Source organism: Prunus avium, chromosome 2 (assembly GCF_965620075.1).
Source record: "Prunus avium chromosome 2, drPruAviu1.hap1.1, whole genome shotgun sequence".
In the NCBI taxonomy this organism is placed as follows: domain Eukaryota; kingdom Viridiplantae; phylum Streptophyta; class Magnoliopsida; order Rosales; family Rosaceae; genus Prunus; species Prunus avium.
In genome coordinates this window covers 31159855-31177550 of record NC_142285.1, presented here as the reverse complement: position 1 = coordinate 31177550, position 17696 = coordinate 31159855, and the positions used below count along the sequence as shown (strand labels likewise).

Sequence of the window (17696 nt, the reverse complement as noted above, 5' to 3'; positions counted from 1 at the left end):
AAAGAAAACTAAATGAATTTCAAATGACCCAATACATATATAGTTACTCAAATGTGTTGCCTCGCTACATATATGGTTACTCAAATATGTTGCATATGATTTCAAATATGATCAATTTATGGGTTCCAATTTTGTAACAAATTTTTGTCGTCCAATTCTTTACGTATTAGTAATGGAGAAAGTAAGGAATCAGATAATTCAGGAATCGGGGAACTATTGAATCGATATGGGAAGAATCATTCTCATTAAGCTGTTTACTAAACATATAGAATTAGCAAAGGAATGGGGTTGATTCCTATTGTTATTGTTTACTAATTTTCATAAATTAGAATCCAAATTAATTTGATTACTAAAATGCCCTGCATATTTTCACCACAGCACATATATAATTCTCAAATTGGCTAAGGAGACCAGACTAATCCTGCAACAAACCAGTAAGGCGGTGTAAACATGAGGAATTAATATGCTAAACAGGATGAACAACAAGAGCCCAATTCAATGATAATGTTAATAACACCTTTGTCCAGAGCCAATTTCAAATGAAAAAATAAATTCCAATAAATATATATCTTTCACCTACGTAACTAGTAAACAATCAAATAATAATAACCTGCATAATCTTCATACTACCAAAAAAAATATATTTAATCTCCACAAAAGTCTTTATCCATGACCGTACTTTGTTTTGTGATGAATGTGAAAACAGAAGATAGAAGAAGAAGATAGATAGATAGAATGACTTACATAGCACAAGGCGTTGCTGCTGCTTCTGGGAGGTTGTGTCTGCAACGCTAACGTGAAAAAGAAGTAGGAGCGTCTTGGAACTTCTTGCCGTGAGTTTTTTTTTTTTTTTTTTGGGTGTTTTGGAATTATGGTAAAGTGGTAAGGGTATTTTTGGAAGTTACTATGAGAAAACAGGAATGAGAATCGTATCGACTACTCCCCCCTAGTTGATCTGATACCTAGTTTTGAGGGGATGTGATTTCGGATTTTGAGGTGGGGTCCACTTATTTTTTCATTCCTGATTGCAAGTAAACGCAGGGGAAGTTAGGAATGGAAATCATTCCCTTTCCTCCCATACCCATTATTGATAGGTAAACATGCCCTCAAATAAATTCTTTTAAATCCCTCTATCCCAATGAAGCCTAATAATTTTTATTTATTTATTTTCTGTTAATAGAACAAAGCGTGGCAAGAAACAGTTCCAAGGGGGACTACAAATTTACAGACTGGGAGGAGCAGCAGCGGCAGAGAAGAGCAGAAGCGGACCACTCACTGACTTGGTTCTACTTGGTCTGTCAGTCTCTTCATTATTCCCCCAGTCGTCGTCGTAACCCCGAAACCCTTCTTAACGTTTTTTTCAATTATTGACTTGAAGAAACGCCATGCACATACACTAGTTCTGAATCCATCGACATCGTCATGCACGCCGAGGCTGCCTCATTCGTCCTTTTCTTCTTTCTCCAACCTTCTTCTTAACTTATTATATGGTTTATTTATTATCACTTGGTTTGATTTAAATTGGTTAAAACTTGCTTCATTTCTTGTGTGTAGGTGTGTGTGAATAGTACGGTGAGATATTGAGATGGGATCTTTCTTCCCACGCTCCCTTCATATGCTTTCATTTTGCTATTCGTCATATCATGTTCGAACTCGTTTGAGACTGTTTTTGTAAGAACAACTTCTGTTTATAAAGGTTTTTATTGGAAGCACGTCAAAATTTTAATCAAAAATTCACGTGGAAAAACACTTGGAAGTGTTTTTTCAAGTAAATGCTAAGTGAATTTTCAAAAATGCTTTTATCCCATAAGGGATTTTAAGTTTTTTGACAAATGTTGAATGTTGTCAGAAATACTTTGAGCCATTACAAAAACCCATTGAATGCCCAAGACTTCTCATAAAGAATTTTTTTTTTTCCCTAATAATGACTACTATTGATCAACAATATATATACAAACAAGAACATAACTACACAACAAAGAAATTGTATTAAAATTGTATTAACTTGTTATATGCAAGAAGTTTGTAGCTCAAGTGATTAGACGAATATATTCATGCATCTGAGATCGTTGAAAAGTGTGAAACCCCTTATTTTTTCATATATATATATATATATATATATATATTATATTTCAGGAAATTAAATATTTTGTTACATATTTAGTTTATAACTTATATATAATATATATATATTTACATCTTATTTTATTATATATATATATATATATCTTATTATAATATATATGTGTGTGTATTACATAAATATCTTGCTCTATATATATATGTATTAATGGTTCTTGTTAGTGTAGTTTTTCCAATTCAATACGTGTCAAAGTGAAAACCATGCTAAATAGCAAGGTTAGCCAACTCACCAAAAAGAAAGGAATAGGATTGGAGGAGTTGGAAACAATCTTATATGCATAGCTAGAATATAACTTGGATGGCAAGTATCAGTCAACCGCCATTACACCATCTAATAGGAGGTGATTTACTGCCGACATATACTCTATATATATAGGACATTGTGTGCCTAGCAAATGAACCAAGAAAAACGTAGAGGGAGAAATAATAGTGAGGAAATTCTTGGAGGAGATAGGTAGATGGGTTGTCTTGCCATTTTATTTAAAGAGTTCTCATTAGCGAGGTGAGTGGTTTATGTAATGTGTTCTAAAAGTTCTTATTTTGTGATAAAATATGAAAACCATGAATTATCGTGGATTTATTCTATTTACAAATATCTCTCTATTTCAAGTCAAGCATGTCTAATTTGGTGCAATCTTTCACACACTATATATATATTGATTGGAATATGAAGTATGTATTATTCATGAAACATGAGAACTTCAATGTTGGGGTATCCGAGGGATAGATGTACCACACGGGGACATAGGGCAGTAAGGCCAATAGGAGTCACGTGGTTGGTTACATGCTATGAAGGATAACCAAAATATGAAGGGATGATGTGATATGATCTGGATTGATGTATTTTTTCATGATTTTTTCTAGAGTGTGTAAAACGGCATTGCTTGACTGGCAAATTACATAATCTACTCACTTAGCGGTGGTTGCTCATCCCTCACCCAGTTTAATTTTTCAGATGAATTAGTGGGCAAGACAAGGATTAAATCGGTTGAAGCTGAATTAGATGAGAGTGATAGAGCTTTATTTATTAATTGTAAAGTTGTAAGATTTTGGAGCTATTTTTATAAGAGAAGTTTATTTTAAACCCATGTTTTGGCTTCCTTTTTATTTTATTTTATTTTACTTTTTATTTTCTCACGCACCGGGCGCGGAATTTCCACCTACTCCTGGGTCCAGGGCGTGACAAAAAGTTGGGGCCAAAACATTTATCTTGATAATCAATTAATTTAAACAGGAAAATACTTCATAGTAACAAGTAAACTTTTCTCTATTTAACTTGTACATAAATGATACTTGCATACAGATAAATTATATAATATAATGTAGGTATACTTTTTAGTTTGATCATGGCTGCATTATTTCTAGGAATAATACCTTTCATCAGAATTTCCAAATAACAAACTACGTATGGTGTGGTAGACCCTATGCCTTTCTTTGTTTTAATTCTTTTGGTGCATTACTCTTCTTAGTGGCCCAAAGCCCCCCCCCCCCCCAACCATCATTTTCACATCATACATGAATATATAAGGAAAAAAAAAAAGAGATTTTGTTTATATACAAAAGAAAAAAGGAGAATTTGTATGAGGTCAATATTGTTGGCATTATATGGATCTCTAAAACAAAGAGGAAAATAAAAATCCATCTTATATGTTGGGAGAAAATCAATCACCAAGGGTATACATTTTAATTTTTTTTTAGCTTTACTAGAATTGATCGCTAGGAGTAGGCAGGACTGTAAACATTAGAGTAGGTTTAGGGCTGAAAATTCTATTCCAATTTCATTCCAAAAAAATTTCAAAATTTTAATATCCATTTCGATTCGGAAAATTCTGAACTTTAAGAATTTTTGGAAAATTTTGGAATTTATATATTTATGATTTTTTTTGGAAAGTCTCGGAAACTATTTCAAAATTTCAAACACATGCATCCAACCATTTGAATGATTAAAATTGGCTCAAAATTTAAAACTCATATCGAACACTTGAAAAAAAAAAAAAAAAAATAATATATATATATATATATATATATATATTCGGGAGCATTTTTGCTCACCACTTTAACCAAGGTGTATCCTCACCACCATTCTCAACACTTGACATGTGTCCATTGATGTAACTATGGTTTCATAAATACAAAGCAAAGAGTTAACTATGGTTATGTCAATGGACATGTGTCAAGTGTTGAGAAGGGTGGTGAGGGTACACCTTGGGTTAAAGTGGTGAGCAAAAATATTTCCCTATTGTTTACCATGAAATTTGTAATTTTATGTAGTCTAAGCCTGAAACCCCAATATATTTTGAAATCTCGAGATCCATTCCAATTACAATCCAACTTTTTTCAGAATTTGGAACTTTCGCATGACAAAATTGATTTAGACTTGGCTAAATTGGAAAAATTTGAATCGAAATCGGATTTTCCAATCTAACTTGCACTTTATAAATGAAAATTCATTAACAAAAAGATCTTGTATTGCCTAAAATATCCTCATTAATTGTTAAGAAATTTAAAATGCAAGATTCTTTTCCTTTCATATGCAATAGGGAGGAGGGACAATACAACGGATCCAGAGCCTCTGTATTTAGTATTCCTGCATTTACACGCATTTGAGATAATGTTAACCATTAGATTAATCTAATGAACTTTAATAAGTCCACATCATTATAATTGTATTGATCCAAAAATAACCCTTATTTGCACCTTATATTTATCCAATAACTCTGAAATAATAATAATAATAATAAAAATAATAAGGTATCCCAACAAGCAACAACCATCTTCTCCATAGGAGGAAAAAAACCCATCTTCCCTAACCCAACCTCCTACCCCAATTGCCAGCCATGGCAGCCACCCTTCACTCTCTCTTCCTCACACACACACCTTTTTTTTTTTTACTAGGTTCTATAGTTAGTAGGCACATATAAAATTTTCATATGCAGTATTTGTGGCCAATTAATTTTCATTTATGAATTTGCATATTTAATTGCAGTAATTTGTTAAAAAGATATGGGTTTCATAAAATCTCTTCTAAGGCCTTGTTGAGAGTCAGTGATCCCAAATCGAGGGAGAGAAGGAGGGAGAGAGAGAGAGAGAGAGAGAGAGAGAGAGAGAGAGAGAGAGAGAGAGAGGCAGCCATGGCTGTCCTTGGGGGTACGGTGTTGCTCGAGATCCCAATACAATCAAAGTGATGGATAATAATCATTTCCTTAACTCCCATATCTATAGGTAGATTTTTTTTAAAGACATTTCCTATTGAGAAAGGCGATAATATACTAAATTCATATACACTACACAAATGCTAGGACTCGAACCTTGGACCTTTCCTGGGGGAGCAATTGCTCTAAACTATTACACTAGTAGGTCCTTTGCTCTATTGGTAGATTTAAGTTTCTTATTTTTGGCAAAGAAAAAAAATATGAATTTATGTTTCTTAAATTCATTTTATTAAAAAAAAAAAAAAAAAAGGAATTCAAACTTAGAAGCTCTTAAAAAAAAATTTGAGAAAAAACCACCAATCGAGTGAGTTGGTATTTCTTAATGAGATCATGTTTCTCACCACCTTAAACTCAAAGTGTATCCTTTCACTATCCTTCTCAACACTTGAAATGAGTCAAGGGAAGACAATTTTCCCAGCGGGTAAGGGTCTTCTCGTGAATTCGACCCTAATGGGTCGAGTATGAAGGATAAAAAACAGGTATAGGGACGGGTATGGGGAATTTTTTGGAGTGGGTATGTATATATATTATATATATTAATTATCTTACCCTAGTCCTATTCTTTTTCTTTTAACAAGTAGTTTTATATTGGTTTTTTCTTCAGTAATGGGATGGGTCAGGGAATCCATTCCACAACGAAAGTGGGGATGGGGAATTCCCAATATAAATATTCGGGTATGAAGATGTGTATGGGGGAAAAAAGCTTAACGGGGATGGAGATAGGAATTGCATATCCACCCCTGATTCAACCCATTGCTATCTCCTAACAATGGTTTCATAAATACAGAACAAATAGTTAATTATGGTTATATCAATGGACATGTGTTAAGAATAGTAGTGAAGATACACCTTGTATTAAAGTGGTGAGCAAAAATATTTTCATTTCTTAATTAGTTCACCATTAAAAAAAAATGATATAATATACCTTTACTAGATTATAAACGAAAATTTCATTAGCTCCGAATTATACATGTCAAATTCCTCATATCACGTGTAGATAAGAATGTAATTTTAATTTTCCGTGAAATTATTGCATCCTTGATCCTTCAACTTTGATTGGATTGTGCAGACCCGTCAGCCATCACAACATGAAAATCATTCCAATAAGAAAAGTGAAATCATGACATGACTGCAGCACTCCCAAATTATCAAATCAATAAAATGGAAAATAAAATAAAATTATATATATATATAAAATTAAAATTAAATTTTTTTTTAGTATAAATAGTGCCCGTTTGGCATTGTTTATTTGGGGTTTTTTAAAAAAATTTGGAAGCCTAGCCTATTTGGTAAACTATGAGAAAATCACTTATTATTAAAAATTGCTATGAGTGAAAGCTATAAGGGAAAGCAGCTAATGAGGTACTTTCATTTTTTAATTATGCAGGAATCAGTTTCGAAAAGGCGCTGGGTTTAATGATTATACGGGAATAATTTTTTGATTTATGCGGGAATCAATACCAACGACACTTTTAACCAAAAGTTTACGAAACGCCAAACTGCTTTCTCTCACAACTGATTTCTCTCACAGCAAATTTGACAACGATTATTTTCACAGCACATCAATGCCAAATTGGCCCGTAATAGCCTAAACTAATTTGAGTTGAGTATTGTCGACTAACTCTGAGTTAAGTGTTACTAACTATTTAGTTGTGTCAAAGAAAAAAGATAGTCTAAACTACTCAATAGATGTTGTTTAAATCAGTTGGTCAGACCAATAAACCTGCTATCTTGCATCAAGTTCGATTCTTAACCTAATTCACATTTGAAAAAAGAAAAGAAGAGGAAAACACTAGGGGTGGGCATCTATACCGTATATACCGAAACCGTGTCAATACCATATCATATCATACCGTTTAATACCGTACCGTATGCCCACCGAATTAATACGGTATCATACCGTACCGTGCCAATCTTGTATGACACGGGTGTGGTATCATATATCAGCCACCGTATGAAACCATACCGTACCGAATAGTAACCCTAAACAAAATTATACGCTAGTTTTTTTTTCACTCTCAATCTCTCACGCCTCCTAGCAGACCCAGATTCTCTCAAACTCTGCTTCCACTCCCAGCAAGCTCTCTCTTTCTCTCAAACTCTCGATCTCTCACGCCTCCCAAACCCTTGGATCTCTGTCTCTGTCTCTTTCTCACTCTCTCACTCTCACGATCTGTCTAGTCTCCTCCCTCTCGTAGCTCCCACAAGATATATGCGAAACTGAAATCCAGGAGCTGTGGCCTACCGCAACCAGGTACAACCTGTGATTTTATTTCCTAGTTGCTCTGAAACGCTAAGCTGTCTGCGCTTGTGGTTTTTCATCTATCACTTAATTCTGTCTCTCGATCTTTCTCTCTCTGTCTCAGTCTCTCAATCTGTTTCGGTCTTTTTGACTTGGTATTGCACTTAATTGAATTAAGCTCTTGATTGGTTTTCTCTTTTACTCTTAACAGAGGAAAGGAATTCAATTTCATGCATTGAAATTCGTAGATTTTGTTGACAGAATTGAATTTCATTTGGTTAGGGCTTTTGGTTTTCATTAATTAATTTATCTGAATTGATTACGGTTTTGTGTTCTGATTTATTGATTATATTTTTGTGTTTTGATTAGTTGATTAGGAATGAAAGTGCTATCCTTTAAAATTATAAAACAGCACGAAAGAAACCAATTTTGTACCTCACAAGTTCATGTTTGATGTTTCTTTATGATACAGAGTGCAAAACTTGATCACTCTCTCTGTCTGGAACTGGAAGCCCAAAATCGAAGACTCAAACTCAAATGGATGTTGAATTTGTTGATGTTTATTGATTTGGTTGATTAGGATTTGGATGTTGATGATATTGATTTGAATCTTTGGTGAATGAATAGATTGAATATTCAATTGGTTTATTTTTTAGTTTTGTTATTTTGATACCAAAATGATACCGTATCATACCGATACCGATTTGGTACGGTATGGTACGGTACCAACTTTGGCAAACCATAATACCATACCGAACCATACCGATTTTAATTTCCGGTATCGGTAGCGGTATGAGTCCAATACCGTACCGTACCATACCGTGCCCACCCCTAGAAAACACCATTATTATCTAAAATGAAAAAAGTCCAAACCTGATACACACGCGCCAAAAAAAAGCGTCTGCTGATTTTCACACACCCAAAGAGGAGGCTGATGAGTGACGAGTCTGATGACTCAGTAACACACTAGACAGAGTGAGAGGCGCGAGAAGAGAGAGAGAGTCACCATCTTTGAAAAGAAGTGTAGCGTAAAGCAGGAACACGCGCGGGCCCTACGTGTTGGGGTCCACTTTCCTCTCTTCCGGTGGGTCCCTTTCTAGCTCTCTCTGTCTCTCTCCTCCTCTGGTCTCTCTTTCTCTCTCTCTCTCTCAGGCTCAGCTTACTAATAAAGTGCGCGCAGCCCATACAAAAAAGCAAAAGCTGTAAACAAGTCTGTAATTACAACCACCATAATCGCTTAATAAAGCTTTTGTGGTTTCAGTCTTTCACAGAGACAGACAGAGCTCTAGAGAGAGAAAAGTTAGAGAGAGAGAGAGAGAGAGAGAGAGAGAGCTATGGTCGCTTTGGCTCTGGAAAATTGAACAAAAAGAAGAAAAAAAACCTCGACATTTCATTTATAGCTTTTATTTTTTCGGAGAAAAAAAGAGGTACGAGAGCGAGCTCTGTGAAAACCCTAAATTGGGAAGCTGACGCCTTAGATTTTCGTTGCTCTTATTGTGCACAGGGATCGTCCGTACGAATTCGTGTTCTGCTTCGTTTTGCTCTGGTGCGTTTGTCGTTTCGGTTCTTTTTCTGCTGGGAATTTCCTCTGATTATTTTATTTGTCTTTTAAATTTGGTTGCGGGGAGGGGGCTGTTTAGAGATCTTTCTTTACTCTCACCGTCTATGGATTCCACATTCTCTGTCTCAGTTACTTTCTTTTGAAAGAAAAAATGTTGGTTTTATAAGGGTGTGGCTTGGAAATGAAGGTTTTGCTTCTTTGACCTTGTGGGTTCTGCTTTTTATATCTTTTGTTTCACTAAATTAAGGTTTTAATGTGCTATATATGTACCATTTCCGTAATTGTAGTGCACTGTGAGTGAAGTTAGGAATTTGCTCTGATCAGGTTGGGTTTATAGAAACTTTGACAATTGCAGTTTCGTGATTGAAGGGTTTTGTGGTTTGAGTTACTGATTGTGGGAAGGGCTATGCAACTATAGACATTTCATATTTCAACTTTTTTTTTTTTCTCCCTATTTTCTGTTCAAATTTGTGCTAGTTTACATCATATTTAGGTAGAAAAAGAAAATGAACACCAGGCATTTCAATTTCTTGTCCTTGTTGTGGGTTGGTATCTGGGTGCATTATTTTTTAAATGAATCTTTATTATTTTTAATATTATTTCTATTAGTGCTGCCGTCAAAGACTTGGAGTGCTGTTTGTATGCTGTTTAAGATGGAATAGAATTAAGTACTGTTTAGTGGACTACCTACACATTAAGATCTGACCATATATGTGAAGAATCCTGTAAGCTAAATGTTGATTTACTTTACTTTGCAGAATTGTTTCGATTCGGAGATTTTCTATGAGATACACAGTTGTTGGATATGGAGAGGGTTTCAGAATCAAAGGTGCTTCCTGGGAAATTGCCCCTCGTAGGTGAGGTATCATATACTCGTTCGACATCAACAAGAGTAGTGGGTCACGTGTCCAGTGTGCGCTCTGGTTTGGTGAGAGAAGATTTTGCTTCTGCAAGAGACAGAGGTCATTTATCCAATGGGCGCTTGGGCTTGGTGAGAGAAGAAATTGCATTGGCAAGGCAAATGGCTGAGTTATCGAATGTGCATTCTCTTATGGTAAAAGATGTAAGATCTAATGCACGGGAGTCTCAAGATTCAGACTCGCCAATACCTCTAAGAACAAGGAAAGGAAAGATCTCTTTCCCAGAAGAGGAAGAACTTATGTCTGACTCTCTTACATTTAAGGGAAGTGGAGATTCGTTTGATGAAGGGGGCCCTAGTTCTTTCTCTGGGGTTAGTCACCCTCCAGAACCTGTTGATATGGATTTAATGAAACCAGTGTATGTACCGATTGGTCAGAATAAGTCTGAGGCTGGATGCTTGATGAAGAGCTTATCTAGGAAAGGCCCTTTCCTCGAAGATCTTTCCCTCCGGGTTCCTGCTAAGAAACCAAATCCAATTGTCCTTTCCCCTTCAGAAAGCTTGGTTGAAGAACCCAATGACTTAGGTGCATTGTCTCCACCGTTTGCGATTCCCCGTGCATCACAAAATACAGATAATTCACTCCTTCCTCCAGATTCTGAGGAGAAGGAGTGTGTTTGGGATGCTTCTTTGCCTCCGAGTGGCAATGTAAGTCCTCTTAGTAGCATCGATAGTACTGGTGTTGTCACTGCTATGAGCGTTGTCAATAGCTGCACCGGTACATACAGGAGTGACGCAATCACAAGTGATGGCATGCTCAGCATTGATAGGAACTGTGAAAGTACCAAAGGGAGTGTTAGAGGGGATTCACTTGAGAGTGCAAAAACTAGCGTTAGTCGAGCAAGTGATAGTAGTGGCCTTAGTGATGACAGCAACTGGAGCAACATTACTGGGAGTGCCAATAAGCCCCATAAAGGAAATGACCCTAGGTGGAAGGCTATTCTTGCAATTCGAGCTCGAGATGGGATATTGGGTATGAGCCATTTTAAATTACTCAAACGGCTTGGTTGCGGTGATATTGGCAGTGTCTATCTTTCAGAACTGAGTGGAACACGCTGTTATTTTGCAATGAAAGTAATGGATAAGGCATCCCTTGCAAGCAGGAAGAAGTTGACTAGGGCTCAGACGGAAAGGGAGATTTTGCAACTGCTGGACCATCCATTCCTTCCAACTTTATATACACATTTTGAGACCGACAGGTTCTCATGTTTGGTCATGGAATATTGTCCAGGTGGTGATTTGCACACTCTGAGGCAACGGCAACCTGGAAAACATTTCTCAGAGTATGCTGCAAGGTATGCCTTCTATTTCAGATGCATTCTTTCAGCTGTCTAAAGTATTTAACTGTTAGTAATTTTGATGACGAAGGGAGCCTCCTATCTAAATGACTGTTAATCTTTCTTTCTTTGTGTTGATCTATATCTTTTTGCATTTAGGATATTGTATTTTTGAAGGTTTTCCAACATTGTAATTGTTAAGCGAAACTAAATTAGCAAGTGAGCACTCTGTTTGCCATCCACGAAGTCCTTTTTTATATGCTTATCTGGACAACCTGTCGCAAATTTTTTCTAAAAGATCATTTAGATTTAGAGACACAGTTTCATCTCTTTGATATTTCTCGTACTTTGAGACATGTTGGTTTCGGAAAATACTTTTCTGTATTTTACACTAATACAATACAAACTCAACTAATATGTTCGTTAGTTAGAAAAACTTTCATAATGGGCTTACAGCCAGTGTAAACTTTCGATTGAAGGAGCTGGATTGTCCATTCTCTGATAAATATGTATTTGCTGCGTTAGTCCATTTTCATATTCAGTTAAGTCCTTCACACTCATTTGCTATTGCTTTTGTCTGTTTTGGAAAACTTCACAATGTGACTTATCTCTATCACACTATTTGGATTTGTTCCCCACTTTATGGAAATGATAAGAGTGCAAAGTCACATGCTAGTTCTAGATGTTATTAACTGACTATATTTTATTCATCCAGTTCATCTACTCTGAGTTTGAATTCAAATACTGTGTATGAAACTGATCAACCTGTCAACAATAAAAACTATGTTATGGGAACAAGAGGCTGAGTAACATATTGAAGTATTAGGCTTTGGAAGTTGGGCTATTTATGCTTGGAGACCTTTTTGAATCCAAATAGTGTTCACAAAAACGATGAAAATATCAATCAACAATTAAAAATGTACCATGAACAAGGAACTGCAACACACATCAAAATATTAAGCTTTGAAAGTTTCGCTGTTTGTTCTTGCTTGGACCTTTTGTCAATGTATAATAAAATTATGTGCCTTCAATTTACATAATTTTTCTACTACCTTGGCTATCCAAGCTAGAAACACTTGGAGCAATGACTTGGAAGTTGGACCATCCATTTGAATAATTTTCCCTTTTGCCCCCTTTGAAAGGTTGTTACTGCATTGGAGCGTCTTTCTTTGAAGCCTCATTTCCTAATACAACCAACAATTACTTCATCTACCAGGATTAAATGGAAAATAGATTGTGCAGTTATTCAATATTGTGCTGATTCAATGCAGTATAGATTATTCATGTTTGAGAATTTCGTTCTGTTTTCCTTTCATGTGGAAGATTAGATGCTGCTGCTTTACCAATCTGCTATTCTAAGCTAGGCCTTACATAAAGTAGGCAGGCGAGTGATATACTCATCTATCTTTGCTCTTGCAGATTCTATGCTGCGGAGGTTCTGTTGGCACTAGAGTATTTACACATGCTTGGAGTTGTCTACAGGGACTTGAAACCGGAAAATGTGCTTGTCCGTGACGACGGCCACATAATGCTTTCAGACTTTGACCTTTCCCTGAGATGCGCTGTTTCACCGACCCTGATAAGAACTTCATTTGATTCTGATCCTTCAAAACGAGGAGCAGGTGGTGCATTCTGTGTCCAACCTGCATGTATTGAGCCCTCATCAGTGTGCATTCAACCTGCTTGTTTTATCCCTAGGTTCTTTCCTCAGAAAAGCAAGAAGAACCGAAAACCTCGAGCTGAGCCTGGGTTTGCCACCAATGCACTTCCAGAGCTTGTTGCAGAGCCTACTCAAGCTCGGTCTATGTCCTTTGTTGGAACCCATGAATACCTAGCCCCTGAAATTATTAAGGGAGAGGGCCATGGAAGTGCAGTCGATTGGTGGACGTTTGGTATATTCTTGCATGAATTACTGTATGGTAAAACTCCTTTTAAAGGCTCCGGAAACCGTGCTACATTGTTCAATGTGGTGGGGCAGCAACTCAAATTCCCAGATTCACCAGCAACTAGTTATGCAGGCCGCGATCTAATTCGGGGATTGCTAGTGAAAGAGCCACAAAACCGGCTTGGGGTGAAAAGGGGTGCAACTGAGATCAAGCAGCATCCCTTCTTTGAAGGTGTGAACTGGGCTCTGATACGATGCAGCACACCACCAGAAGTACCAAGACCAATGGAAGCTGAGCTGCCAGGGAAATTTGGGGCAGTTGACACCGTTGGTGTCGGAAGCAACAGTAAAAGAATGGTAGGGGCAGACGTGAAGTCCGGGGGTAAATATCTAGACTTTGAGTTCTTTTAGTTTGGATCACATCACAGGATTATTGTTCTGTCATGTATTGGTACCCATCATTTAAATTGTAAAAGAGTATGCCTGATTTACTTACTGTGTTCTCTGCTAATGAACTTGAGCTTACCTAGCTTATAAAAGAAAATCCCCATTTTAGTGGGGAAAACTGTTCAGTAAAATTTTATATAGCGATAGACTTCACCTGGTACCTTCATGATGGTCCCTTTTCGAAAGTTATCTGGATGTTACCAATTTTAGTGTATGGTTGAAGGTCGAGTGAGTTTAATGGACTAGAACCTGGCATATATGCAGGAAAGTAAGAAATTTTCATATCCATTTTATTTCTATGTTTCCGGGTTTTGGTTTAAAGGATGCGACAGTACTCATATGAAGCAAAGCAACCAAGACTATGGTGCTGCAGGATTTTTGTATTTTTTAACTAATGAGGCCGATGGAATTCGAATTTGGGACATCTTCAACCGAGCTTGGTATGGTTAATGTTATAGTTTGATATTGCTATTGACATTACATTAGTTATTTTAGGAATAAACCTGAAAAGAGAATCTCTCATCATAATATACTACTTCATGTTTTCAGATGGAATTTACAAAAAGAAAAACACAATACAACTCCATACTTTTCTTGAACTTTCAACGTTGTCTACCAAGAAAGAAAAATTTAGAACAAAGATATTTGAAAATGCTTTTGCTATTAGCAAAAGCAAATCCAAAACAGACCCATCTCTGTAAATCCAAGTTACAAGTATAATATATTTGTTCTAGATAAAACTTTGGCCATTGACTTCTGGTTTCCAATTAAGCAGAAAAGTGCTTCCTTTGTCAAAAAAAAAAAAGAAAAAAAAAAAGAAAAAAAAAGAAGAAGATATAGTCATATCTTGTTCTCCGCCTAACAGTTAAAAGTGCTTCCATTAGCACCCCATAATGATCATATTCATCTAGGCTAATAATAAAAAAAACATCTTGAAATTAACTACGGTAGGCTATCATCTATCTATATATAAAGCAAAAGGCAGAGAATGGTGAAACATTCAAAATACCAGAAAATGCCCTTGGTTAATTCAAACATTAAAAATTGAAATTATTAATTAAATGAGGATATATAATATGGTAAATTCACATTTTTTTCATATTAAAAAAATAAAAATAAAAACAAAATCAGATAATAGGTCCTACTTTTGTGGAACATATTACCCATGTTAACTTTTCTTAATTCTAAAAGTAAAAGAAAAAAGAAAAAAGAAAACCAATTGGCACATGCTTGCCAAGAGGCTAGTGATTATAAAAGAGTGTTGCTAAACGAACCCTAAAATTAACTGAGTACACCCTATGATCTAAGTACACCCTAATATTTAAATCAAAATGTAAAATTAACTAAGTACACCCTATTTAATTACCAAAAATACCCCGGATACACCCTAATCCACTCTATCACACAGCAGCAAACCCATTCGAATCTGGTAACAGCATTCATCAAGGTCAATTGACATACTAAATTATTCGGAAAATGTCAGTAGACGGGTGAAAATGTCATCCATTGATGAGTAGAATCCCAAACTATCAAAAAGAAGACTTGTGTTCCACACAGTATCATTATAGGCCTGATACAAGGACCTATATTAGATCTTTAAGCACAAGGTCTGAATCAAACTGACAAAACTAAAGATGCCAAATTGAAACTTCAAACCCCCATAACCTTATTCCTTATGTGGGATAACATAAAAAATAAAAAAAATAAAAATCGATAAGCGAATTATAATTTCTTAGCTAATCTTGATCAAGAATAAGAAAGTTACAATAGAGGAGATACAACAAACATACAGAAAAAGTAGAGATAATTTGCAATAATGCACAATCGTAAAGTTGAAAAGTACTCACTGCGAGAGGCATTTCAGATATTTCATTTTCAATATAGACATCACCCATTAATTCTTCGAATCCAGAATTATGCAACAAAACTATTAAGGTGATACAACAAGACAACTTAAAAGGACGAAACTTTGACACAATCAGTATATAACAATAAGAACCCAGATGCGTAAATCAATCATATGATGAGAAAAACACAACAAATTAACCCCATTCTTTCAACATACTGAACTTAAGTAACTCATCATCAAAACAAAATGTAATAAAGATATCAGATAGCAACTTACAGTCAAAGAAGGACAATCTGCAGAACCCAGAAACAGCCTGTGGCTCAGCAGAAGCAAAGCCAATTTAATTTATAGAGGGAAGAAGAGAAGGAACAAAAATCTGCAGACCCCATTTCCAAGGAAGTTTAAACTTGCTAAACATGAGCTGTCATAATTTTGAATCCCATCAATAAACATAGAAGAAAATGAAGTAGGGATACCCCTGGGAAATCCTATCTTTGTATGATCAGTGTGTCTGGCTTTTTCTCCTTCAACCACTAAATGGGCCTTCCTCAGTTTTATCTTTTAATTTTCCTTATATTTGAATTCTCTCTGCATCACTTTCCCTGATTCGAGTTTGAATGAATTAGCCCATGTACCTCGCTCAACCACATAATGGAATAGGGTTTCTATCTATTTTTCCCAGTTAAGCAGATTCTTCAACTCAAATCCCAAAAGTTTCAATCTTTATTTTCTTAGTTTTCACCCAAATTGAATTAGGTTTCTTCAATTTTTTAGAATTTCAATACACAATTACCAAATTCCAATTTCAATTCCAAGTAAGCACGTATGAACTTGCTCGGTATTTGGAGGTTTTTAAATCTTTTTATTGTCAATAAAAGGAAATAACAGAGTTTTTGGAGTAGGGTTTTTCGTTTATGTTTGATTAGAGTTGAATATGGTGAGTAGGGTGTACTTATTAAAATTACATTTATTTCATAATTCAAAATATCCTTTTTGGTAATTTTATATTAGGATAAATTAGTAATTCAATAAATAGTTTAATAATAGGGTGTACTCAGTTAATTTTAGGGTTCATTTAGCACCACTCTTATAAAATCATTCTGAAAAAAAAAGAGGTGTATGAAAAAAATAAAAAAATCGTGTAAAACTTTTAAAAATTAAATTTTATTTATTTATTACTATTTATGAACGGTTATGATACAACTTAAAACCCACACCCATAAGTACACACGAAAGAAAGAACTAGTTTGGACCTTTTTCACAATTGGTTTCATGATCTAGATGGTTCATTCTTCGGGTTACCTTCAAATATTATCCAAAAAAAAAAGCAAAATTGAGAATCAATTAGTCATGCTACTATAATCAAATAGAAAGATAAACAATCATGAAGATATCAATAGTCAATTTTTGAACGATTAATCTTTCAAGAGATATTTAAACAAAGAACGCTTTGAATCATGAAACCTACAAGATCAAACCAGATATTATAGAACAAGATTTGATAAGTAATAGTCAACAAATTGGAATTCATTTATCGATGACAGATTTTTTTCTTTCGTTTGAATTCGTTTCGATAATTCTTTGGGCCATATTGGGTGAAGCAAAACCTCAAGTTCAGCAAAAATGGAAGTCTCTCAAGAGCCATGTGCTCAATTTATTCCTTTGAAGATACCAAATTTGAATTTCTTTTTCTTCATACTGAATTTGAGATTCCTGGTAATGTATCGCCTTTACTGTGTATTTGCAATTGTTAGGGTTAGTCTAGATCTTAATCGTCTTTGCATAAAGTTACAGAAAGAACAAGGTTTTAATTTTTTTAACTTGCTTATGTAAACGGATTATTTTATGAGGAGCTGAGGAAGACACAAATTAAAATTGCACATAGAATGCTTCATGTTTTACATGGAATAAAATACATTCCAAGTTCACTACTTTTATCTGAAATTACAAAAGCTTGTATCAACAAAGAAGAAAAACAACCATCCATTGAAAAATAATAAGATTTACAATTCTTAAACGTATGACTTCTGGGAAGTTAAAACTTCAATCCCCATATGAAACAAGAACTAAACTTCCATGCATGCAATCTAATCAAAACATCAAAGCGCTCGGTTGGGCATGATGAAAGCATAATAGGCTCTTCAATCTTGACATCCAACACA

At 35.2% G+C, this 17696-nt stretch overlaps 1 protein-coding gene across 2 annotated transcripts; it reads left to right on the top strand.

The window, feature by feature from the left end:
• Positions 1 to 7155: 7155 nt before the first annotated feature.
• On the top strand, positions 7156 to 13733 carry LOC110750643 (Protein kinase superfamily protein). 2 transcript variants are annotated; one of them, XM_088248743.1, is made up of 3 exons: positions 7156 to 7608; positions 9916 to 11371; positions 12773 to 13733. In XM_088248743.1, the coding sequence occupies exons 2-3, from the start codon at positions 9963 to 9965 to the stop codon at positions 13647 to 13649; spliced, it is 2286 nt and encodes a 761-aa protein (XP_088104869.1). In that variant the 5' UTR covers positions 7156 to 7608; positions 9916 to 9962; the 3' UTR covers positions 13650 to 13733. The 2 variants fall into 2 exon arrangements, with proteins under 2 accessions (XP_088104869.1, XP_021806694.1); XM_021951002.2 differs by lacking the exon at positions 7156 to 7608 and adding an exon at positions 8759 to 9142.
• The last annotated feature ends 3963 nt before the right edge of the window (positions 13734 to 17696 follow it).

Excerpts from the sequence above, each read along its gene's own strand:
- LOC110750643 (XM_088248743.1), top strand. The coding sequence starts at position 9,963 with ATGGAGAGGGTTTCAGAATCAAAGGTGCTTCCTGGGAAATTGCCCCTC. Across the intron at positions 11,372-12,772 it reads TTCTCAGAGTATGCTGCAAG|ATTCTATGCTGCGGAGGTTC; the intron begins GTATGCCTTCTA and ends TTGCTCTTGCAG.